General features: G+C 32.4%; 2 protein-coding genes and 1 non-coding gene across 3 annotated transcripts; 2 read left to right on the top strand and 1 right to left on the bottom strand.

Annotated features, from left to right (window-relative positions):
• The first annotated feature begins 12,099 nt into the window (after nucleotides 1-12,099).
• F5B22DRAFT_t205 lies at nucleotides 12,100-12,170 on the top strand. The gene has a single exon. It is a non-coding gene; the product is annotated as a tRNA-Gly (tRNA).
• Nucleotides 12,171-13,987: 1,817 nt separating this feature from the next.
• F5B22DRAFT_640677 (uncharacterized protein) lies at nucleotides 13,988-22,396 on the bottom strand (the record flags this gene model as incomplete). The annotated part of the gene is made up of 8 exons (XM_047977875.1): nucleotides 13,988-18,010; nucleotides 18,044-18,573; nucleotides 18,617-19,054; nucleotides 19,129-20,885; nucleotides 20,948-21,229; nucleotides 21,269-21,727; nucleotides 21,795-22,278; nucleotides 22,336-22,396. The coding sequence occupies 8 exons, from the start codon at nucleotides 22,394-22,396 to the stop codon at nucleotides 13,988-13,990; spliced, it is 8,034 nt and encodes a 2,677-aa protein (XP_047824627.1).
• Nucleotides 22,397-23,131: 735 nt separating this feature from the next.
• On the top strand, nucleotides 23,132-24,699 carry F5B22DRAFT_640676 (S-adenosyl-L-methionine-dependent methyltransferase; the record flags this gene model as incomplete). Its single annotated transcript, XM_047977874.1, has 4 exons — nucleotides 23,132-23,670; nucleotides 23,759-23,940; nucleotides 24,013-24,122; nucleotides 24,208-24,699. The coding sequence occupies 4 exons, from the start codon at nucleotides 23,132-23,134 to the stop codon at nucleotides 24,697-24,699; spliced, it is 1,323 nt and encodes a 440-aa protein (XP_047824626.1).
• Nucleotides 24,700-26,297: the final 1,598 nt, after the last annotated feature.

Below are 26,297 nucleotides of genomic sequence, written 5' to 3'. Positions count from 1 at the left end.
TAATATTAAAATAGCTTTTTTATATTTATTATTAAAAGGTTAAGTTAAATTATATATAATATAATTAATATTATATATTATTTTATATTATTAAAAGAAAAGGTTAAAAGCTTTTATAAAATAAATTATAAGCTTAATAAATGTTATTATATAAAGAAAATTAAATTATAAAGTGAAGGATCTTTTATTATTAAAGATATTAGGGATTAAATAAAGGTATAGGGTATTTTTAAAGTAAAAAATTACATTATATATTAAAGTAATCGTTATATAAAAAGGAAGGAGATTTATACTTAATATTATAAAGCTTATAATAAACCTAGCTATAATATATAAATTTATAAAAATATTATAAAAATATTTAATAATTTAAATTTAAATTAATTTAAGTTAATTATATAAATAATTATTAAAATATTTTTAAATATATATATAAAGGTTAAAAATATAATTAAGTTAATTAAGTAGTTAAATTAAATAAAAGATATATTAAATTATATTTATATAATTTATTTAAATAATATTATTATTTATAATAATAATTATAAAAAGTATTTATAATACATTTATAATATTTTAATTAAGCTTAAAAAATAAAGCTTTTATATAAATTTAAAAAAGTATAATTAATTTATTAATTATATTTTATTCCTTAAATTTATAATTACTTTAAAGGGTATTAATATAAACTATAATAAAGTAAAAGTAATTAAATAATAAATAATACTTATTATTATTTATATTATATAAGTATTCTTAAGGTTTATAAAGTTTTATTAAAGGTTTATTAAGAAGTATATAAAGATTATAACCCCCTTAACTAATAAAATAAAGGGAGTATTATAAAATACCTTTAACCTTATAAAGGAAGAATAGCTATCCTTTAAAAAACTATAGCTCCTATTTATTAAAGCTTTTATTTTAAAGTACTTTAATTCCTTATTATTATTTAAAGTTAAAATAAATATATTTAATTTTATAATAAAGGCTATTATTTTATAACTATATAATAAAAGTTAATATTTTATTATATATTACTTTTAAAAGTTATAAGGAATAAAATTATATTATAATACTTTAAATATTAAATTATTAATAATTGTTTATATATTTTTATATTAATAATGTTATTTATATTATTTTTAACATTAAATTTTAATATTAATAAACTATTTAAATTATAACTATTTAGTTATAAAGCTATAATTAAATACCTATTAAATATTTTAATTATAAATTTTAATAGAATTTAATTTTAAAATAAAATATAAATTAAAGAAATAGAATTTAATAAATAGGTTATTTTAATAACTTAATTATTATATAAAAGGAGTTAAGTAAAAGGTAAAGTAAGGATTAATGCTATAATTTTTAATAAGATTTAAAGCTATTAAGGGTTAAAAAAAAGGAAGTATTAAAAAGAAAGGAAAGGGGGTAAATATAAAAAGGATATAAAGTTATTAATAGTTTAAAGGAGTATAAAATTCTACTTATATAAAAGCCTTTAAATATAACGCTTATTAGAATAATTAAAGAAGGTTAAAGGGGTAACTTTAAAAAAGTTAAGTAAAAATAATTAATTAATGTTAACTTATTAAATAAAGGAAAGTAAGCTAAACTTAAACCTAGTTTTAAGGGTGTATAGGGTAATAGTTAAATAAACTATTATATTAAACTTATTAAACTAATAAATAGTTAATTATAACCCCTTATATTATTACTATTAATAATAATAATATAGGAAACCTTAAATTTAACATTAAAAAATACTATTAAAAAAGCTTAATAAGTTAATAAATTTATTATCTTTAATATATAAAAGTAATAAAGGATTAAAAAATCCGTTATTAAATTAATATAGTATATAAAAAAGGATAAACTATTAAAATATAAAATAAAGGTATATATTTTTAAAAAATATTAATTAATTTAAAAACTATTTAATAGTTATTATAATATAGCTTTATTAAAATATTAAAAAATATTTAAAATAATAAAAAGAATAACAGCTACCTACTTTTAAAATAGCTTAATAAAAGATATTAAAGGGTATATAAAAACCTATATAATATATTAAAGGATAAAAGTAAAAATATATTAACCTTATAATAAGTTTAATTTATTATTAATATTAATATATTTATTTAAAGAAATCTTATATAACTTTATTATTAAGCTATTAAAATTAAAAGTATAATTTAATAAGGAATATAATAATATATTAATAATAGTAAATTAATTAATTAAATATTTTATATTTTTTCCTATAATAAATATTTTTATTATAAGAGGGTTAATAGATTTATTATTCCGGAAAATATTTATTAAGTATAGTTTATTAAAAGGTATTATATTAAATATAGGGTCCCTATTTATAAATTACTTTTAAGTAACATTATACTATTAATTAATCATTAAAAAAAGGTTAAATATAGCCTTTTATTTATAAACTAATAGGTAAATAAAAAGGTAAAACTAAATAATAAAGTATTATTTATAAACCTTTAACTACTTTAAATAAAATAATTAAATAAAAAAGCTTATTTTAATTAAATAAGTTTATAATATATTAAATTATATAATATATTATAAAGTACTTATAGAATTATTATATAGCTATTTATTAAGGGGTTTATTTAATTAAATTAAAACTTAATTATAATATAACTTTTAAAATATAAAGGAATATATATAATAAATTTAATAAAGCTATAAGGAAGTAATAAAGTTATTAAATAATAATAATTAAACCTATATAAAGTAATATAATAAAAAGTAAATCCTTTATAAATTTAAAGTTAAAGATTTAATAATACTATTAATAAAAAATATTAATTAATAATAGTTAAATTTTAAATTAGTTAATAAGTTTTTAAGGCTTTTTAAAGTAATTATAATAATAGGGTTCTATTTTTTAATTTATTAATTAAAACTACCTTTAACTTATAAAATATATAATACTTTTTTAATAAATATATTAAAGCTTTATAAATATAAAAAAGAAACCTTATTATTATTAAGTTAAAAGTTAATAATATTATAAAAGGATAATATTTTTATAATTAAAAAATTTTAATATATAAAGTATTACAATTAGGGGTTTAAGGTATAGCTATATTAATATTATAAATAAAGATTTTAAGTTAAAGAAAAAAGGAAGAAAAGATAAAACTAAAATATAAGTATATATAGAAATATATATAAGCTAATAGCTATTATAAATTATATAACCTTATTAATATAGGTTTTATATATCTTTATAATATTCCTTTATAATATATATAATATTTTAATATAATATATATTTAATATATTTATTATACTTTCCTTTAATAAAATTGAAATATAGGCGTAAAATAGGTTAAAAAATTACTTATAGCATCTAGTTTTAATTATAATACCATTTTATATAATAATATTATTATTAAAGTAATTAATAATGAATTTATTAATTATTATAGCTTTTATTTATTTATTTAACTATTTAAACGGTTTTAATATATTAAGTTATTTATTATAAAACTTTTATATTTTAATTAATAAATTTTTAAAATTTTTTACTAGGTATTAAATATTATTAAGGTTATAACCCTTTTAAGCAATTTAATATTATAGTATTTTATTATACTTTATTATTTATAACTTAAATAGCTATTTAACTTTTTATTTTAATTTTCCTTTAATATCTTTAGGTTTTAATAACGGTTAAGTTTATTAAAGTAATAGGTTTTTATTTATTTTATATAGTTAATTTATATAAAAAAGGTTAATTATTTTTATTAACTTTAAAAGGTTTAATATATAGTTATATCCTTTCTTTTTAAATATTTTAAAGGGTTTAACTTATTAAAAGTTTAATTAAATAGTTAAGCTATTAATTATAAAGTTTTTTTTTTTAAGAAGACCTTATTTTTTATATAAAAATCTATTAAGCATTGCTTTTTATTTACCTATATTTCTTATTTCTTTTATATAGCTTTTATTGCTTTATAAGTTACTTTTTATACTTTATAGGTTTATTATATTAATTATTAAACTAGCTTTTTAAGTATTATTTTTTTAACAATATTTAATAAAGGTAATAATAAAGGGTTTTTTATATTAGTTCCTATTAAGACCTTTAATAATACTATATTAATAATTAAATATTAAAAGGTATTATATATAAAATTTAATATAAATAAATAGGGGTTTTAATTATTTTAATATTTATTTATATAAAAGTATAATTATTAATTTAGCTTTTAATTTATAAACTTTATAGCTTTTTATATTTAAGGGTAAAGGGTATTTTTATATTAATGTTTAATATAAGTTAATTTATTAATTTTTATTAAAAAAAGTAAAATAAAAGGTTCTGCATTATTTAAAATCTATACCTTTAAAAAACTTAAAAAATAATAAGTATATTTATAGTATTAATATATTATATTTTTTACTATATTATTTTTTTATTATGTATTATAATTAATAAGCAGTTAAATTTATTAATAAATATTTATATATAATTATAATTATATTTATTTAAAGGTATATCCTTTTTATTAATTATAATATAATGTTAAACAGCTATAAGGATTAATAATAAATATAATAGTTTAAATATTTTATTTTAAGGGACTTTATTCTATTAATAATTATAATAATTATAAATATATATTTAAATATTTTATTTTAATAAAGGTTAATAATAATCCTATTTAATTATTTTAATATATTTATTTTATTTAAAATAAATAGCAATTATTAAATAGTAGGCTTTTTTAATTAAGGCTATTTAAAAATAAATCTTTAAATTAAAGGTTTACTTTAAAATAATTAATTAATAGTTTTTACATTTTAAACTTTATTTTTTATTTTTTTATTAAATTAAATTTATTAAGTTAAAGTTATATAATATTATTACCTTTTTTTTTATAGCTATTATTAATTTTTTTAAAGCTTTAAATAAGATTAAAGTTATATTTTATTCTTTAATTTTATAAGCTTTAACGGTTAATAGATTAATTATTTTATAGGATAATATATTTATTATTATATTTTTTTAATTAAATTAATATTAAAAAGTAATATTAAAGTTAAATAAAAAGTTTACCTATTTTATTTATTTTATAAAAAGGATTTTTTTAATAGTAATATATAATAACGCTTAATAGTTAATTATTATAAAGAACTTTATATTTAATAGCTTTAAATAATTATACTTTATAATTTAAATTATAATTAATAGTTCTTTATTTTATATAAAATAAGCTTATTTAATTAATAATATAATTTTTAAAAAATATTTTATAGGTTTTTAAGTATTATCTTTTTATTATTATTAAATAGCTTTATTAATAATATTTTAAAAGATATTAGTTTTAATTTTAATAAGTTAATTAAATTAAAAGAAAGTTAATATTAATACTTTATAAGTTAATTTTTTTATTAATTCGAAAACTTTATATTATTTATTATTTATTTTAAATAATATACCCTTTTTAAATAAATAGTTTAAAGGTTTAATTATATTATTAATATAATATATAAATATTTAAATAAAGTTATATAGCTTTAAAAATAAATAAATAATTTAAATATTAGTTAAATTTTTAAATTTTTAATTAATAATAGTATTTATTTTTTTAAGGTTTATTTAAATACCCTATTTAGCTTTTAAAATTATATTTAAATAATTTATAAAGGTTATATTAAAGCAGGATTTTTTTATATTTCTTTAAAGCCTAGTATTATAAAGGTAATATATTACTTTTTTATACTATTCCTAATGCTTTTTTTTATTATTTATAAAGATTAAAATATTATTAATATAAGTATTAATAAAAAGGTTAAATAGTTTATATAGTTAAAAGTTAATAAAGTTTTATTATTAAATAGGGTTAATCTTTAATTTAAAGGGTAGGATTAATTATTAGAATACTTTTTATTAAGTCCGGAATATTATTAAATATTAGGATTTTAAAACTATTTTTAATTTATAAAAGGCTTTAATAATATTAAGCTTAATATAACATTTAGCCCTTTATTTATTATATATAATATTATTTAAATTTAGTATTAAAATAATATAATCTTTTAAATATTTATTTTTTTATTAATAGTTAATATAAAATTATTTTTTAATTAAATTTATTTTAAGGGTAAAAAAAATAAAAAAGGTATTTACTTTTATATAAGGTTTAATAAAGCTATAAGTTAATAATTTATTTATTACTTCTTTTTTTAATAATAGGTATTAAATTAAAGTTTAATATTAAAGGGGGCTATTTAAAGGGTTATTAATAATAGTTTTAAGAATTATATTATATTTTAATTATAATAGGAATAATTTATTAACTTTTACCTTTAAAAAGAATTCTTTTAAATAGGCTAGCTTTTTAAAAATTAAATAATAAATTAATTTAATATATTTAAGGTTTTTATTTTATAAAAAGGAAATATATTGTTTATTAAAAGTTTTTTAAATCTTTTTTAATATTATTATAGCTACCTTTAAAGCTACTTTAATAAATTTAATAAGTATTAGTTTATTTAAAAGTACCCTTTTTTTTATTTCTATTTAAAGTTTAATTTAATCTTTTTAATAAGTTATTAAATAATCCTTTTATTTTAAAATTACTTTATTTTTAAGCTTTTAAATTAAATATTTTTTAAGGGTATATAGCTAATTGCTTTAATATAATATATTTTTTTTTAAAGCAATATTCTTTTAATTAATATTTTATTAAATAATAAGGTTAATTTATTAATTATTAAAGGACTTTTATATAATTTTAATTATAAATAAAAATAAAATAAAGGGGAATAAATTTTTTAACTAATATAATATTTAATAGGTATAGTTTAAAGTAACCTTATTTTTAATTAATTAGTTTAAATTAATTATAATATTATATTTAATATTAATAATTTAAAAGGTTTAATCTTTAAACCTTTATTTATTTATATTTAAAATAATAATAAAGTATTAGTTAATTATATTAATAAATTATTTTTAATAATTATTTAATTATTATAGTTCTTTTAAGGTAATTAACTTAGCTTTTAATTAATACTTAATATAATAAATTAATTTATAATTAATTATTAAATATATTTAAGCTTTAATATTATATAATATAATAGCTTTTATTTTAAAATTATTTATTTATATTTAAATAGGGTATATAAATTAAATAATATTTTAATTATTTTTTATATAGGTTAAGGATAGTTTATAAATTATTAAGGAGTTTTTTAATAATTTAATTAATTTTTTAATTTAAATTTAATAAAAGAAAAATTAATAAGCTTTTCTTTATTTTCTTTATTTTATATTTAAATTATATTTTTTTTTTTTAAAGTAATTTATAATATAATATTTTATTTTACTATAGTTAAAATAGGTATTATTTTTTTAATAGGTTTTTTATTTTCCTTTAAAAGCTTTATCCTTTTAGGTTTTATTATAATATTCCCTTTATTTTTATTCTTTTTATTATTAAAATTATAATTAATAAAGCTAATAGTTTATTTTTTCTTTTAAGAATTATAATAATAATTATAGTTATATATTACTTTTATTACTTTATTATAAAAGTATTTATATAATATTAATAGGTTAATATTAATTTTAAATACCTTAATTTTAGAATTAAAGCTAATATATTTTTATAGGAATTTAAACTATTTAAATTTAAATAACTTTAACTTTAATATTAAGTTATTAAATTAAAAGATAAATTAATAAATATTAAAGCTTAATTTAAAGTAGAATTTATTTAAAGCATTTTATACTTAAATAATTTAATTTAAATTATAATAAACAATTTTTAATATTTATATTATTTTAATTAAATTGTTATATAATTAAACAATAAAATAAAAATAAATTTTAATTATTTTTTTAATATTTTCCTTTAAAAGGAATATAATATAATATATTTAGCTTTTTTTAATATAATATATTATTATATTTTTTTTAAATTTATTAATTAGCTTTTTTAATTAATTATTAAATAAATCTTTATTTTTAAAAAAGGTATTTAAATTAGCTTTTTAAATTTTAACCTTTTTTATATATTTTAAATTTAAGCTTATAAAATTACCTATTAAATTAATTATTTTAAAGATAGTTTATATAATTATATTAATTAACTTAAAGTTAATTTTATTAAAGGTACTTTTAATTATACTTTTTTATAATGTTAGGGTTAAGCTACCCTTTTTTATTTAAGTTTAAAAAGCAGTAATTTATTTTTATAGCTATTAAATTAAAATAGTTTAATTAATAGTATTTATTTTATTTATTAATTAAGGTAGTTTTATTAATTCTTTATTTAAACTTAAGTTTAATAATAAAAGTATTATATTTTTTAATTTAAGGTTTAAAAAGGTTTAAAAGTTATCTTTAAATTTAATATTAATTTCTTCTTTTTTAATAAAAGGGATAAAGTTTTAAATTAATTATTTATTAATTATAGGAATATTAAATATAATATATAATAATAATTATTAAAATCATTTTAGATTATTTATTTTAATTAAGGTCTTTTTAATTTTAAAGGGTATAGGGTTTAATTTTATTAATTAAGCCTATTATAAGGTTATATTTATTTATTATTAAATATAAAATATAATAATAGGAAAAAAGGTTTAATTTATAAATTATAAATAATAACAATTAAATATAAATAATATATTTATATAATATTTATTAATAAAAAGGAAAAGTTTAAAATAGTATTATAATTAAAAGTTTAAGGTATAACTATATTAATATTATAAATAAAAATTTTAAATCAAAAAAAAAAGGAAGGAAAGATAAAATTAAAATATAAATATATATAGAAATATATATAAGCTAATAGCTATTATAAGTTATATAACTTTATTAATATAAGTTTTATATATCTTTATAATATTCCTTTATAATATATATAATATTTTAACATTATATATATTTAATATATTTATTATATAAAGGATCCTTATAAAATAAATAATACTTAGTTAAATAGTAAAGGTATAATAATAAAAATAATTTTTAAATATTATAAAAAAATATAAATAAGGAAATAAGGGATAATTATAAAAAGGAAAAAAAATAAAGTTTAATTTAATAATATAAAATTTTTTATTTTTAAAAATAAGGTATAAAGGTTAAAAGGTATAGTAATAATATAATAATAATTATATAAAAGAAAAAAAAAAGCTAAAATTTAAACATTTTTATCTTTATTTTCGTTTTTATTATTATTATTAATAATAAAAGGGGTTTATAAAGTAATAAAGTTTTATATAAAAGGAGGTTAATAATTATATAGCTAGGGGTAAAATTTTTTTTTATTTTTATTTATAACCTTTATATATTTTTTATAAAACTTAATAAAGGTTTTAATAATAGCTTTAATAGTAATAGTAATATATTTAAGGGTTAAGAATTTATACTTTTATTATTTAATAATAGTTTTAATAGTAATAATAATAATAGTAATAGGGAAAAGGGTAGTATAATTCTTTTTAGTTTAAAAGGTTTAAAGAATAATTAATTATACTTTTTTAATTTTTTATAACTTTTTAAAAGAAGGTATATAAATAATTAATAAATAATTAATATTTATATTAATAAAAGTAATAATAATAAAGTAAAGGTATATAAGTTTAAAGCTATAAGTTTTAAAAGGGTTAATAAGTTAAAAAAATTAAAACTTATATTATAACTATATAATAACTATAAAATAATTATATAAAAGAGGGGTATAATAATATATAAAAATATATAACTTTTATTTATATTTATATTAAATATATTTAATTATTATTATTATATAAATTCTTAATATTAATTATGTAATAATAAAGTAATAGGTTTATTTATATTTATTATTAATATAGATAAGCTTTTCTTTTTCCCCTTTAAAGGTATCCTACTTTATTAAAGTATTAAAGCAGCAGTAATAAAGGATAATATAAGTATTAAATTACTTTAAATTAACCTTATAATAAAGCAATAGCTATATAATAGTTAAATAAAATATATAATATTATTATTATTATTATTATTATTTTACTTAAAGTTAATAAAAGGCTTAAACCTTAAATATAATATTAGATTTATAATAAAGTAACTATTATATACTTATTATTAATAATTAACTTAAAAATAAAAATAAAGGAATATATTTATTTATAGGAATAAAAGTTAAAAAAATTAAAAAATAGGTAATTAATATTAAAAGCCTTTTAATAAAAATATAGGATTTATAATAATAAATAAGGTTAGGGTTAAAGAAAAAAAAGGGAAAAAGAAAAAAAAAATTAATATTAAAAAGGTTAATAATATATTAAAAGGTATATAATAAATAAATAGCTTTAAAATTATTAAATATTTAAATATATAAATAAAAATACTTTTTTAATTATTACCTATTTTTTATATATTTACGATTTTATTATTAAGCTATATTAAATAATACTTTTTATAAGCTACCTTTTATTAATGCCTTAAGGGTAAGGTATTTATAAAAGGAGGTACTTTATTAAGGAATATTATAATATTAAGGTAAAAGTTACCCTAAAGAGTAAAAATAATATAAAAGTTAATTATATAAAGGTATTTAAGCTCCTTTTTTATATTTAAGGAGCTAGGAATTAATAATATTAAGCCCTTACCTATACTTTTAACCTATTTACTTTTTACGTACTTCTTATTAGTGATCTAGCCTTACTTTGGGATAAACCTCTATGACACCTCGAAATCATAGATAACAACTCACAGCTAAGACTTCTTAGTAGCTACCATATGAGATTCACTCCGCTACGACATATAGATTCTGCTGTGATGATTTGCATTTTTGGGTCGGACTCTGCCGAATGTCGATCTAGCTATGAGTTAGTAAATGCATAGATACCGTCACTAGTTTAAAGGCCTCCCTCGGCCATACGTCAGCTCGCTATAAAAGCTGAATCTACGATATTAGGAGGGATGAAGCGCCTGAATAAGGGCTGGCGGCGGTTTCATCAGCCACTCTGCCAGCAATTCGCAGTCGTGTATAGCAGCCAACCAGCATGATTTACGATAGTCTGGGAACTGCTAGGCTATCCCGAAATAGGGGCTACATTAGGGTCTTAGCAGGGAACCGTTGTCAGATATCAATGGCCGGTCACCGCAGGCCGACTTAGACTCAGTGACCTTATTCCTCCAAATATAAATACTCTCTATCTTCTACTTCTTCAAGCTAGAGAAACCTGAATTTTTATTCTTCTTTTACTTATCGCACTGAAAAAAACACTTTCAATCTTTCACCCGTGGCCTACCATCTCTCACAATGCCGAATACTCTAGTTCACTACTGAACCAGACGTACCACAATGTAGCAGATGCTAGGGAACGCTGGACAGTTCGCAAACTAATTCGTATAGTGATCGTGGATCGTAAGTCCTATCTTTCCTACTCCTGCCCTTCATATCAACTAAGCTAACCACACATAGTAGCTTCATTACGATACTTGCACGCCGGCCAACGAAGTCGGGCAATGTAACACTAAAGAGCTTAAAGATATTAACGGGCAGAAGTCGATCCACATCCACAGGCTTTTCGACCCTTGTAGGGCATGCCAAAGGACTTTACAGTCGCCTACAAAGTCGCAGAATTATAGTAAGTCAAGTTCTCAAATAGCTGGCGTTAATATAATCTTTAATGTCTGGATTGAACGAATATTCTGCAAGGAATGCTTAAGTCCGGATCAATATACAATTATATCTGGCCCTTGCCAGCTACGAGATGTTGTAGCAAGTTTTGCGACTTGTGTGAGTGCAGACGTGTGTGCACTAGGGGGCTGGGAGGCGCTGCTGGAAAATACGCCTGACTTCACGATGGATCTGGTTCGTCAGATGACAAAACGACATCCCATCAATCATCTAACAAAGCCCAAAGCATCACACTCTTTTTGAGACAACCTAATTCGAGCCATTAATTTTCCCTATAGCCCTAAAGTCTACACGATGTAGCGCAATGTACCTCGCGTCGCAGGCCAAGTCAACAGGAGTCACTTCTGGACCCGGACTCAGCGCCATTATGGATTTACATTTGGCTCCCACCAATTGTTCTAGGCAAGCATCAGTGGTTTAGTGGTAAAATCCATCGTTGCCATCGATGGGCCCCGTGTTCGATTCACGGCTGATGCATACTTTTTCTTTTCTTTTCTTCCCCAATTCTGCCCGTTGTATTTTTCACGCAGTTCCCTTTTCGAACTGTTGATTCATTGCTTTGATTTCAATGCCGGCATAGCATTAAAATAAAATAAAAACTTCTCATGTTCTACCAATTTCTTCCGCGCACTTACTTCTTCGATGCTGGTAATGTATTGCCTATTGCCTAGGCTAGGATATCCCCATCTCGCCCTAATATGCATGATGCAACCCTTTCTACGGGCATATGTGTTGCATGCAAGAAACTAATGCCTTCCCATTTGGATTGCATCTATTAAGAAGTACAAGAAATCAATTTTCACGGCTCTGCTACTATTACGCATAGCTAGCAAGGAGACTTATTCAGCAAGGGCCTGTTGCGATTTCCGATGCAAGTGAGAAATGCAGCTTCCATCTCGTGACAACTACCTAGGTACCCATAGCTTCATGGCAATGACAGATCTCAAGACGTGCCAATTATCCACTATAGACCATGTCACTTCAATTATTATACCGAAACGAACATGGGAACATTTTCATGGATGCATGAAACATCTGCTTATATCCTTTAGTAGGTCACCGAGTTGCAAGCCAGTGAGGACGCCCGTTCAGAGTTAGTCTCATCTATTCTCAATCTTTTGGCTTGATCACCCCTGATCATGGGCAGATCTAGGAGCTCCGATGCCTTGTTACGCGTTCCTTACATTAGATCTATGTTATAGTACACAGGTGATCCCCAATTCAGGGAGCTCATCCATTTGCCTTTGACCGCTTGTTCCCCCAACGCCAGAGCAAATAAACACACATAATAACAAGAGAAAGCTCGAGAACTTGACAGCTAAGTCGAGCATATAGCCTAGCGACACCGCTATGACAACTAGTGCAGGCACTATAGCACCTTCACAGCCGCGAAGAATGGGTTAGCGAGGAGCTTCTCGTCCGCCTTGACGAGCTCCCGCATACGCGAAATCATCTCTTCCTTGCTCATCTGGCCTCGTTTGACTTCGTCTTTCCATTTCACGAGAACTTCTTTAAGCCTTGCGCTGCCTTCTTCAACGTCTTGCTTGTTGTATTGTAGTCCCAAACCATCCTCATGCTTGGAAGTGAAGTCCACCGATGTACGCTCCGAACGAACGTAAAGCCGTGTATTCGCTGGCCCAATTTACCAGGGGCTGTTCCCTAAAGTTGCGATGTTCCCTGTATATATTCTGACTCTTTTCTGCGCGCTTACATAGATAGATTCTAGACCAATAGAGCATCTAAAACCACTCTGCATGATCCCTCCTACCGGAGGAGGCCTGTGAGGCCCACCTCACTGCGAGAAATTAGTTCGAATCTTCAAGGTAGTAATGATGGAATTATGCTGGACGCCCTTTTCAATGAATCTGCCAAGGTAGGTGCGTTGCTGTTACGGTACGTATATAAGTGACTGCAGATAACCAAGTCTCCGACTTGATAATTTTCTCTTTATAATGTTATGGCTATAGCTGCAGTTCTAGTTCCGTGACAGCATCTTTGCTCGAAGAGCCATAATGCAACTCAATGTAGACTATGCATGAATTTCGGGTATGTTCTACGTCTCAACTAGGTTAGCAAGCCGCGCGAGTTATTCACTTTTATTTTATCCCTACAAAGGGGGTTAGTTTTTGAAGGTGGTCGGAGGTTTTTTATGGCTCCTTTAAATTTGGAGACTCAACCACGCAGTAGCTGACACGTACAACACGCTTTAACAGCCCACTAATCAAGCCATATTGAAACGTTTTAACCATATAAATAGATAATTAAGCTGTAATAAATAAAAAAGATCTTGCATTCTAAAATTGAGGTGCTGGCGTTTCTTCATCCCCCCTTTTCCCACCCTTCACATTCAACCTCCCAGCCAGAGCCGTATCGACTATCAGACCCGCCAGCGACTCAATGCTTGTTCTAGTATCCAGCAACTCTTGCATGTTGATGTTCGCTCCCAATGCCTGGTACAACCAATTACGTAGTTCAGCCGCAATCAGGCTATCAACGCCATGGTCAGCCACCGTCTTTGCCGAGTTGACATTCGCGATGTCTACGAAGAGCAGCTCGGCAATAGCTGCCGAGATGGCGTCTGTAACGGAGTCAACAATCCTGGATCGTTCTTCCAAAGATCCTGCAGCAGTGGCTGCTTCGAACTTCGCGCGAACGCGCCAGACTGATGATCTATTGCTGTTGTCGTCGCCTTTTTGCGCGGTTGCTGAAGAGTTGCCCGTGCGCTGTTCTCTCCGCGCGTCTTCGAAAGCTCGCATGATATGGGAGACGCGCGCATCGCTGTACCACCGAGGAACGGCACTTGAAGGATGATGCAGTGACCCGGCCTCCGTTTCGGCCTCGTCGTGCTCCATGGCTGCCATGGCACCAGGGTCCAGACAAGTAAGTATGTTAGAACTGGAAAGCGGATCCCCGACTCGGCTAGCGAAGGCGTCGCCATCACTGCCATTGTCGTCAAGCCTCTTATTATCTCGCGCGTCGTTAAGAAAAGCCGCTTCCAACCGCCCAAGAAATTCACTCTCAGAGAGCGCCAGCGCCCTATTCCGTGCGAACATATCTACTGTAATTGGGTCTTGGCCTACATCTCCAATACCCTTGATGAATCCAAAAGATATACTTGTGGCAGGCAGTCCAAGTCGTCGACGGTACCTTGCAAATGCGTCCTGGAATGCGTTAGCGGCAGTATAGCCGCTTTGTGTAGCCAATGCATAGATCGACTCCAGCGAGGTAATCATGACGAAGAAATCCAGTGGTATGTTGAGGGACACAGTCGCCTCATGTAGGTTCTGTGTTCCCTGGACTTTTGCAGACAAGCTGTTGCGCCATCGCGAGACCGTCAGTTTATTGAAGGAAATGTCGAGGTATGAAACGGCTGCGTGAATAATACCCCTGATCTGAACGGTTGAAGAGTTTGAAGCTATGTTCTGGATGAGACGAGTGACTTGAGATCGATTGCTAACGTCGCATTCTACAGGCCGAATGTTGACACCACGCCCAGTGAGCCTACTCACGAGGCTTTGTGCTGCAGAGGAGCTCGCCTTGATGCTGCGTCGAGATAGAATCACCAGGTTGCGGGCCCCGCGCTCGCACATCCAACGCAAAATAGACCTTCCGAGCCCACCGAGTCCTCCAACCACAATATAACAGGCCACAGAGTCGAACCGGAACTGCGGCTGTGATGGCGAAGAGGGCATTCTTACTAGCGTCTGTGGGTCTTGGAATGTGACCACCAGCTTACCAACATGTGTGCCCTTGGAGAATTTAAGTAGGACCTGATCAAGCTTAGATACGTCAGTGGCAGTGAAAGGATGTACTGGTCCGATCAGTCCATCGCGGGAATAGCTATGGACGGTTTGCATTAGCTCCCTCCCAAGCTCCTGGTTGGCCTTGAGAACAAGGGATAGATCGAAGGAAGAGAAACTGGCACATTTTTCGAAGGAACCCATTGCTAGAGCCTGGGAGTCCTGCACATCGGTACGCCCCACGTCAACAAAATGACCCAACGGTGCTAACGCCTGGATGGATGCGTCCAATACGTCTCCTCGAGCCGTACCGAGTATAACATCAAAGCCGCGACTGTCAGGCGTCATACGAGTGAGTGTTCTGTCAAGGGCGGATACACCGTCGCCAGATGACACAGCAATGACGTGCGATTCCGGTAGCTTCATCTCTCGGACCAGGAACTCGGCCTTCTCGGCTGTACCAACCATAGCAAAGACCTCAGCACCCTTAGCTCGAGCGAGTTGGATAGCTGCGAGCCCTAGTCCTCCAGTGGCAGATTGGATGAGGACTCTATGGCCTCGTCTCAAGCGAGCGACATAGTCGAATGCGTATACAGCTGTCATGTACACTAAAGGCATCGTTGCAACTTCGACGAGATCATATTTGGTATCAAGTTTCTGCGCGAACGCGGCAGGGACACGAGTGTAATTCCCGAAATGACCGCCACCCATACCGTACACGCGGTCACCAGCACAGAACAAGCTAGCCGCGTCGGCGCCCACGGCTGTCACAATGCCTGAATATTCGGATGACAGGTTGTCCGCATCAAAGCGGCCGGATGAGACGGCCAGGTCTTTCCAGTTAACACCCACTGCCGTGACTTTCACTTCGATATAATCAGATGGTATTAGGGCTAGTAACTCTGAGTACGGCCGAAAATACAAAGAGCTCAATATGCCGGGCGTAGAAAATGCTGCACGGACAGGACCTTGGGCTTCAAGTGGCTGAAGAGAGTAGCCTTCAGCTCGTTCGTGATTCTTGCCTGAAGTCGCTTCAGAAAACGATTGAATGGTATCGTCGGGCATCGCACGGCTCACCCAGAGGCACCCATCTTGCCAGACGTATTCATGGTCTTTTATTTCAGGGTTATAGTTCCTCTCTTCATCTTCACGATCGTAAGGTTCATCATTCTGTAAGAAAAGTTGATCCGCTATGCAACGGACGAGACCTGCAGAGTCGTAGGTGGAAGCATCCGAATCTTCATCAGAAACATCAATCGAGACGAACCGACCCCCGGGGTTCTCTGTTCCAATAGTCCGCATCAGTCCAGGGATCAGTGCCCCTTCAGGGTTGAGTCCCTTCATCAGGCCACAGAATGTTAGGCATACCAAGGTCGCTGCTGTGCGTGCTAGGTGCTGAAAAGTGGCTAGGTAGCGTCCTTCTATGTCGACTAGGAAGTCCTCTTTACCGACCAAGAAGACTACTACGCAGGCATCTGGAGATACCACACTCATAGCTCGGTCGAGTGGTGCAGGTAGAGGGTTTATACCACGCCGTTCTAGCTCCTGGCAGAGTTGGCCTAAAATAAGAGGACTGTGTTCCGGGCTATGGAGAAGATGAGCCTCAACACTTCCCAGAGCTTTGCTTACGTTTTCATTTCGCCACATGGATTCAATTTCCAGCAGGGTTGAGACCAGCGTTGTGGTTACATTATCCGGCCTAGGATAGTCATCTAAGACCAGTTCAGCGCCGGAAAACCCTGCCTCTTTCAGCACTCTATCCCATGCCTCCAAACTCATGAATGGACTGTTGACCCTGCCGTCGGGTATCCCATGCCAATACCCAGTTAATGTACCTAGAATAAGGCCAACTATTGGGCTGTCCTCGGTGGTATTTTCAACTAACACAAGCTTACCTTCTGGTCTAAGGAGTTTGCGGCAATTCTTGAGCGTCTGCAAGATGCTAGTTGTTGCATGTAATGCTTGTGAGGCTAATACAATATCGTACAGGGGCTGATAGCCCTGCGTTGCTGGGTCAGCCTCAATATCGAGCATAGAGTAACTGATGTCGCGAAAGTTGGCCATGGATGACTTCGCCGCAGCTAGGAATCCTGGTGAGATGTCAGTGAAGACGTACTCGCGATATCGCTTAATACCATTTAGGCTTGTGAGCGCATTCATGGCGACTCGCGTGGCACCACCGGTACCAGCACCAATCTCGAGAATGCGCATGTGTGGATTCGCATGGGTTAATCCATCTAAGACTCGCCAGAGTTGCGGGTAAGCGCTTGTCATGAAGAGACCGCGCTGGTATAATTCCATCAGGAGGTTGGTCCCGTCATCACCATGGATCATGATATCAACGCCAGTGTGACGCTTGGAGAGAATATCATCCATGTCATCGTATAGACATTTAGCTATTCGGGACTCAGCGATCTCCTTAGTTTCGCTATGTAGCCGGCTAATTGCTTTGTGTCGGTCTTGGGGTTCTAACTGTTTGGCATCGACCATCAGATGGTTTGTAGTTTCCTCCACGCTCCGCTTGATCCAGGCAGTAAAATGGCCTATGTCCCCCGAGATCTCTTGGGCTAGGGGAGCCTTATTATTGCTTTTTATAGAGCTCTCATAAACGTCCACGAGTATAGCACAAGCCAACCTGTCCAATTTCTTTATGGTATTGAGGCGTTGTATGTTTTCATCGGGCGGTGGGAACAGCGCACGACACGACTGGTAGTTAAGGGTGCGAAAATCGGGTTTCCATACCGTTCGAGCAAAAGGAGCTCGAAATGCTGAACAAATCCTTTGATTCCTGAAGTGTGCTTCGCTAATGTAGCTAACGCACCGGAGCCTCTCGATGTTTAGAATCACCTCATCGTTTCCGTCCAGCATCTGCAACTGATTTATGTATGCACCCCTGAGACCACGGAGCTCACCCTGTGCGGCAACCATAGCACTATTTCGGTCTCCGTTGTGAATAACATTTTTTATATATATTCGAGAGAAATTAACTGGTACGAAAGCGGTTGTGGTAGCTTCAACGGAGCCGCCGTAGCAGGCAATGAGCCCGAGCTGAAGAGCGCCATCAAGGGCTGTCGGGTGAAGTGCATACCGCGAGTCGCCTCCCTGGATCTTACCTGCAGTAGAATCCAGCGCTATCAAAGCTGAAGCAAGTTTTGCGTCTGGGTCAGCGCGGATGCCAGAGACTCCGAAATGTTGGACCGTAACCAAGTCCAATCGTGTTGAAGGCTTTATACCACGATCGTACATCAGCTATGCGGCCATCCATTGATGTCGTCTCGATCTTCTCAATCTTATCATGTACAGTCCCCAGTTCGATTTTGACTATTCCCGTACAATGCTCAGTCCACATGCTCTCGGTAGAATCAACACCGGATTGTCCGACCGAGCTGATTGAGAAACTTGCCCACGAGGGCGGTGCCATAGGCACATCGTCAGGTACATCCAAGCTTAAAATAATTTCAATGCCATGATCATCTTCTGGTAGTCTTAGGGCCGTCTTGATAGACACGTTACGAAGAGTGTAGCCAGTTGTCTTGGGGCGTGGTTCGGGCGACTCTTCGTAAATACGCAGGACGGCTTCAATAGCCAGGGCGATATATCCTGCAGCAGGGAATACCACATCTAATAGCGTGGTTAGTCCGTAGAGGTTAACAGAAGTGAAGACGAATACTTGTCCTTCGAAGATCCTGACTTACCCGGAAACAGTCGATGATCACCTAGCCACGGCAAGTCCTTTACACGCAGCACATTTCGCCACTGAGGCCTTAGTTTTGCAACACCTGGAATCTTGGAACCTAGTAAGACGTGCCTTGGAGCTTTTCGGAGACGAAATTCTTTGCTTGCACGGCACTCATAGTAGTTGACAGGTCCGTACGTATATTGGTATGGCGGGAGATCAACAACGATATGCCCATGCACGAGAGCACCCTGGTGGTTAGACTTGTCTTGATCCATACCACTATTTTGAAAGTCGACTGCGTTAACGGTAACCAGGTTAACTTTAGCATTCATACAATACAGCGCCCCAGCGAGCTGCAACATCGATTTGCATGCGTCTTCACCTCTCCTTAAAGTCGAACCGGCATACATGATCTCGCGTGGGTGTACACTTTTGATTACCTGCTCTAGTGGCCCTTTCAACGCCGAATGCGGGCCAATTTCAACGAGCAGATTGATGGGGCCATGATCTCCCTCCAAATGGAGCAAACTCAAGATGGCGTCGGAAAAGCGGACTGGGGACTCGAGGTTGGCCCTCCAGTAAGCTGCACTACCAGCTATGGTTGACGGTGGATCTTTGTCAGGGGTAACAGACGATACCCATGGCACACAAAGATACTTTTGCTTCTCATCAACCATTCCTGACTGTCTGACATGTAGATAACAGGAGGAAAGAGAATCTTCATACTCCTGACCGAGATCAACCATGTGATGCGAGTGATAAGCTATGCCCCCTGTTCTCAACAAGCGGTGGAAGACCCCATCGACAGCCAAACGTTTAGCAAGTGCTTCTATTGCCATAGCATCTCCCGAGATTGTGACACTCCCGGGAGAGTTGATAGCTGCAATTCTCATCTGACCATTGTTCAAGTCTTCGTCATTTAGGTATTCCAATTTCTGAAGCTGATCCGGCCCAAGACCGACTGCTAACATTGCGCCACTCCGATTGTTGTGCGCAACGGCACGGCCGCGTAAGTACGCGGCAATAATGGCGTCCGCGGCTGTTATACGCCCAGATGCATATACTGCAGCTATCTCGCCTGACGAGTGGCCGGCCACGGCGGTAGGGCATATGCCCCACGAGGCGAGTAGGTCAACAAGGCCAATCTGGATTGCAGTGCACACGGTTTGGGATATCAATGGTGTATGGATGAGATCTGAGTCGTAGTCGCACTTCAGAACACTTGTGATAGACCACGTGGGTGGAGGCATAGGCAGTGACTTTATGATATCGTCAAGGTACTCAATAGCGACGCGGAATACACGGTACTCGAAGAGCTGTACACCCATTCCGTGCCATTGGGCGCCTTGTCCGGTAAACACAAAGGCCACGTTAAGTAAATCTAGCTGGGGATTGCCCCTATCTACGACACGACATATCCTATATGGCAGGACGGGCCGTTTGGCAGCGAGAGTGTACACTACGTTTGCGAGTGAATATTGGGAGATGTCTCGGGAAAGCGCTTCAATATTAAGCCAGAGAGATGATTCGCTATGCGCTGAAAAAGGGAGCAGCACGAATTCGCGAGTGGTCGCATCAGTGGCTCTTATCATGCTCGGGACATTAATGATGGGACGATGAACCACGTCTTGATCCTGTGCCTCATTCTCATTGCCATTGAGAATCCTGTATCCATTATAGGGCTGGGAGTGGTTGATGACTTCAGCATCGTGATTGCGACTGCCACTATTGGGTTCAGAATTGGGATAGGTTTGTGCGTCGTACGACTCCAGTCTGTGTGAATGGTCAGCATGACAAATCGGTATAACTTCGAAAATTTCTCAGGGATGGCATACATCGCGTGTCCGTTGGCACCCCCAAACCCAAAACTGTTGATGCTAGCTCTCCGGAGCCTATGTTTAGGCCAGGCTATCACCTGTCTGACTACTTCCACGCCAGCGCCGGTGAGATCTATGCTTGGGTGTAATACCTCGATACCAATACTTGGGGGTATCTCGCCTGCCTCCATGGACAACACGACTTTCATGATGGCCGCAAGCGCACTCGCCCCTCCAGCGTGGCCCATATTGGTCTTAATAGACCCAATAAAGAGAGGGTCGGGGCTATCTGCGTCTGGACTCCTATCGGACGCAAAGATTTGACTGACGGCGGCCAACTAGATCGGGTCACCTGCTGGGGTGCCTGTGCCGTGACATTCAAAATACGTGGTTTCCGAAAAAGGGACCCCGGCATTGGCGTATGCTTTACGGATGACAGCTTCCTGGCCACCAGCGCTTGGCCGTGTGATGCCGCCAGCGCGACCGTTTGCGTTGACGGCGGTGCCCCGAATTACCGCGCGGATAGGTGATTCACTAGCAAGCGCTACCGGTAGTTGTTTGAGATAGAGAGCGGCGAACCCTTCACCGCGTGCATAACCGTCGGCAGACGCATCGAATGTGTGACACCTTGAGGTAGGCGAGAGAGCACCGAGTTTGTCGAGTGCGATCTGTAGGCTAGGATCCGCTATCCAGTTAGACGCGGCAACAATAGCCGAGTCACAGTCTCCGTTGCGGATCGCACTAACAGCTAAGTGCACGGCGTACATGGACGACGAACAAGCTGTGTCTACCGCAACACTTTTCGAAAAATTTAAGGATTAGCCATGGCACGAAGCTAAGGGTGACGCCATTTTCATTTGCATACCTCGGTCCCCGGAGATCAAAAACATGGCTGATTCGATTTGCCAATATGCTTGGGCTTGCGCCCGTTGTTGAATGCGGCTTCGCATATTCCCAATCACGCGCCTGGATTATCCAATGGTCGAGCGCGAAGTTTCCAACAAAAACACCAGTGTTTGACCCAGCGACGGAAGCCCACGTCTCGCCTGCATTCTCAAATGCCTCGTACACAACCTCGAGCAGCTTTCGCTGCGACGGGTCAAGGGTTTCGGCCTCACGCCCCGTGATGCTGAAGAAGGCGTGGTCGAACAGACGCGGATCCCCGTCAATAAGGAACGCACCTTCTGTAGCCATCGTACCGGGTCGTCCCGAATCCATATGGTAAAACCCTTCAGCTGAAAAGCATCGAGGCGTGGACATAGAGTTAAAGGAACAGAAGCCAGAGCGCTGCTCCCTCAAGAAAGACCACATCTGTCGCGGGGAGTTCACACCGCCGGGCCATCGACATCCTGTACTTTCAGTTAGTATAGCTTTTAGAGAGGTGGGCTTGATGAAATATAACTAACCCATGCCCACGACTGCTACAAGCTCATGGGCCTCCTTGCTAGACATTGGTGATGGCGACATGGTACCAAAGCGCTAATGGAGTTCGGATAGAAAAGTATTTCGAGCCCGCTACTGTTCGCTCTGAAGTATTTGTCAAGAGTAGTACATGTGATCCCATTAGATTATCTAGAAGTCTAAGTTACAATACAGTTATCTGGCTGGATGAAGGTCTTATATACAGATTCCCAGCATTCCAGGATGTGGAACGCAAGTATCACCGCCTTCCCTTTCTGACAGTATTCGGAACTAGGAGTGGTGGGCGGAAGGCATCCTGTCGTGACACTCCAGCCTTCTCTGCTAAGTAGCCCTCGGACTAACGCATATCCTTCACCCTCACATCGTGAAAGTATCATGCAATCTTGATATCTGGATATGGAGTCTCCGGATACAGGGGATTGCTGCATAAGTGCCTGATCCCCGGTGTTGTCTCGATAACGACGGCTTAGCGGCCCCTTCCCCCGTAACGGTTGCATCGCAATCCTACCCAACATGGTAGGACGCTGCAGTCTTTGTGGAAGAGCGTAAAACAATAGAAAGCGGCAGATAGGCAGATTGAACCTGGTATTATAAGTGATTGCTGCATACTCTTGACTTGTATTAGGTGGCACGGCCCACCAAAGATCCGAAAGCTGTGGTATTTATCATTTGTCTGGGTTCTGGGGGGTTCTTCCTCGATTTGTTTCTAGTCTCATCTCCCTTACGCACACTACGGCCTCACCGTCGCCCAAATCTGGTCTGAAAGAAAGACTGATTATCATGGACATTAAGGCAGCTCAGAGCGGTGAGATCTTAACTTATGGAAACGATGCTCATGGGGGCGTTTCCCTCATCACTCTTGCAGAAAGCATCCTAAAACAGAGTAAAACCATGACGAAGTTCTTTCACGATAATAACTTCGATATGCCTGAGTTTTCTCCTGGGTCAAGTCAACGTCTTACCACTGATGAGTTCCTGCATCTGCAGAGTAGCTTACGAACATCTCTTGAAGATCTTCAGTGGCTAGTCGAAGGCCCGCGCAGATATCTGCGGTCCCTGACCACGATGGGATATGACATCGCAGCCATGCAGATAGCCCTGGATTTCAACTTCTTCACACTCGTACCGCCAAATGGAGAAGTTTCCCTAGAGGATTCAGCACAGAAAGGGGAGCTAGATTTGGATCGAACGAGTCGGGTGATACGTCTGCTTATAACTCACCGAATCTTCGAGGAGAAACGGCCCGGTTATATATCACACAGCGCCAGTTCTCTTATTATGCGGGACGATGACGAGTTGAGATGTACTGTGCACTACTCGTAAGTGTTTCATAATTCAATCACCAAGCCCTAGTGATGCTATTTGGTTTGCCTTCAAAAGGCCTTAAAAGCTGATTTATGATACCAGATTCGATGAGATGCTTAAAGCGGCTGCGGAGTCGAGTATCAGTCTTAAGGAGCATCCTTCTGAGACGGACAGTACTCATTGTCCCTTTTTTACAAGACATGGACTACCAGTATTCCAGTTCTATGATAATCATCCCGAAAAAGCTGTGCGCTTTGCTAAGGCCATGGCGGGCGCAACAAGAAGTAATTGTTTTCCGTTTCCCACGTTGAAACGGTCTTTATAGGACTTGTAGATGCTGACCCTTCGATCGGAAGTGGACCGCCACATTACAGAACTGCGAGATTGTTTCTCTTGGGGAGAGATACAAGGCACTATCATAGACATCGGTGGCGGAAGTGGCCATATCTCGATATTTCTTGCTCGGGTAAGTAATTTCAGGTCCCAATCCGCGTCTAGCCTTCCCAATACATATGAACAGGCATCTTATCTTTTTTCTTCTTCTTACTTAGCTGTTCCCACATCTGAGTTTTGTCGTACAAGACGCCTCGACAGACATGCTTGCTGAGGGCCGCTCGCTCTTGACTGATGACGTCAAGGAGCGCGTCAGCTTCGTGCAGCAGAGCTTCTTCGAGCCGCAGCCACGTAGAGATGACGATCCCGCAGCAGCATACCTGCTGCGCCAGTGCACGCACAACTGGTGCGACCGAGACGTGGTAACCATGTTCCAGTCTGTTGTCCCGGGGCTGGAGTCGTCTGGGCCAGCTACACCTCTCCTCGTCAACGATATCATCATGCCCGAGCCTGGCGAGAGCTGGCCGCGACTCCTAGAGCGGGATATCCGTCAGATCGACATGATCATGCTCGTTAGCTATGGCGGCAAGCAGAGGACAGAGGCGGAGTTCGCGTCATTGCTCAAAGAGGCCGACGCCCGTTATGAGATACGTCGGGTGCATAGGACTGGGCCACTAGGATTGCTGGAGATTTACCTGAGAGGTGCCTAGCGAGTTAGAGGAGACAGGGAGGCAGTGATGTTGCATCAGGTACTTGAGGTAGGTACTCAATGTAGTGGAGAAGGGGTTGAAGTACCGAGAATAGTGAAGACGAAACCAACAGGGGCAAGGATGATCTACATAGCACTCCTTTTTGGACCAACTACCTCCTGCGTAGGTACCGAGAGGTATGGGCTTCTGGTATGGGCAGGGTTGGAAATTAGTAATACTACTGTAGTATTTAGTAATACTACTACTACATGTAGTGTAGTAATAGCACTTACTAATACTACTGTAGTTTAGTATTGCTATTATTAAATACTACAGTAGTATTATTATATACTACATGTAGTATTACTAATTTATTAATGTAGTAATTTTTTATATATAAAAATATATAATTTTATTATTATTAATGATTAATAAATATAAAAGTATATAGAATTCTATAAAAATTAAAAGAATTAAAAGGAAGTTAATAATCTTTTTATAAAATTTTATTAAATTCTATTAAATTCTATAAAGTTTTATAATTATTAATAGCTTTAATAAGTATATAAAGTTATAAAATAACTATTATTAAATATAAAACTTTATAAAAGTATATAGAACTTAATAAAAATTAAAAGAATTAAAAGGAATTTAATAAAATTTATATAAAGTTATAAAATAACTATTATTAAGTATAAAACTTTATAAAATTTAATAGAATTTAAAAGAATTAAAAAGAATTTAATAGAATTTTTATTAAATTCTATTAAATTTTATAAAGTTCTATACTTATTAATAGCTTTAATAAGTATTATAAAGGGAGTTAAGGGGATAACTAATAGGTAATAATAATAAATTAATAAACCTATACCCTTTTATTAGGAATTATAAAATAATATATAAAAAGCTTTAATTAATAAATGTAAAAGGTAAAGCAATATATATTCTTTAAGGTATATTATGGTTTATTTATTAGGTTTCCGTTAATTTAGTTTATATTAGGATAACCTATATCTTATATATATAAAAGTAACGAGAAAAATTAAAGTAAAGCGTCCATTATACTTTTTCTTTTATAATATTTATACCCTTATTCCTAGCCCTATTATAATTTTCCCTAATTATTTTCCTATTATTTTTAATAAATAATAACTTTATACTTCCTTTTTTCTATTTATTAATTTATAATATTTTATATATTTAATTTTTATCCTTTTATTTTTTAATTTATTTAATAGCTATATTTAGTTTTATTAACTTAATCCCTTTTCCTTATTTTTTATTTAGGGCTTAACGTTACTTTTTATAATTAATGCTTTTTTTTATATTTATTTAATTAACTTTATTTATATAGGATTTATAATCTTTTTATCCTTTTTATTTATAAAGTATATTAAGCATTAATTTATATTTAATAATATTAAATAAATTTCCTTTTTAAAATATAAATAGTACTTATAAATTAAAGAACTATTAATTAATTAAATATTAAATATAGTTAATATTTAACTTTAGCATTAAGTATAACGCATCTCCCACTTAACCTGGCCACCCAATTGACCTGGCCACCCCCCTAGCCCATACAAATAACGTCGGTGCGCTAATCACGTGATAATTTA

Source organism: Xylaria bambusicola, assembly GCF_022495145.1.
Source record: "Xylaria bambusicola strain CBS 139988 unplaced genomic scaffold F5B22scaffold_117, whole genome shotgun sequence".
Lineage (NCBI taxonomy): Eukaryota > Fungi > Ascomycota > Sordariomycetes > Xylariales > Xylariaceae > Xylaria > Xylaria bambusicola.
This window is presented reverse-complemented; position numbering and strand designations above follow the sequence as displayed.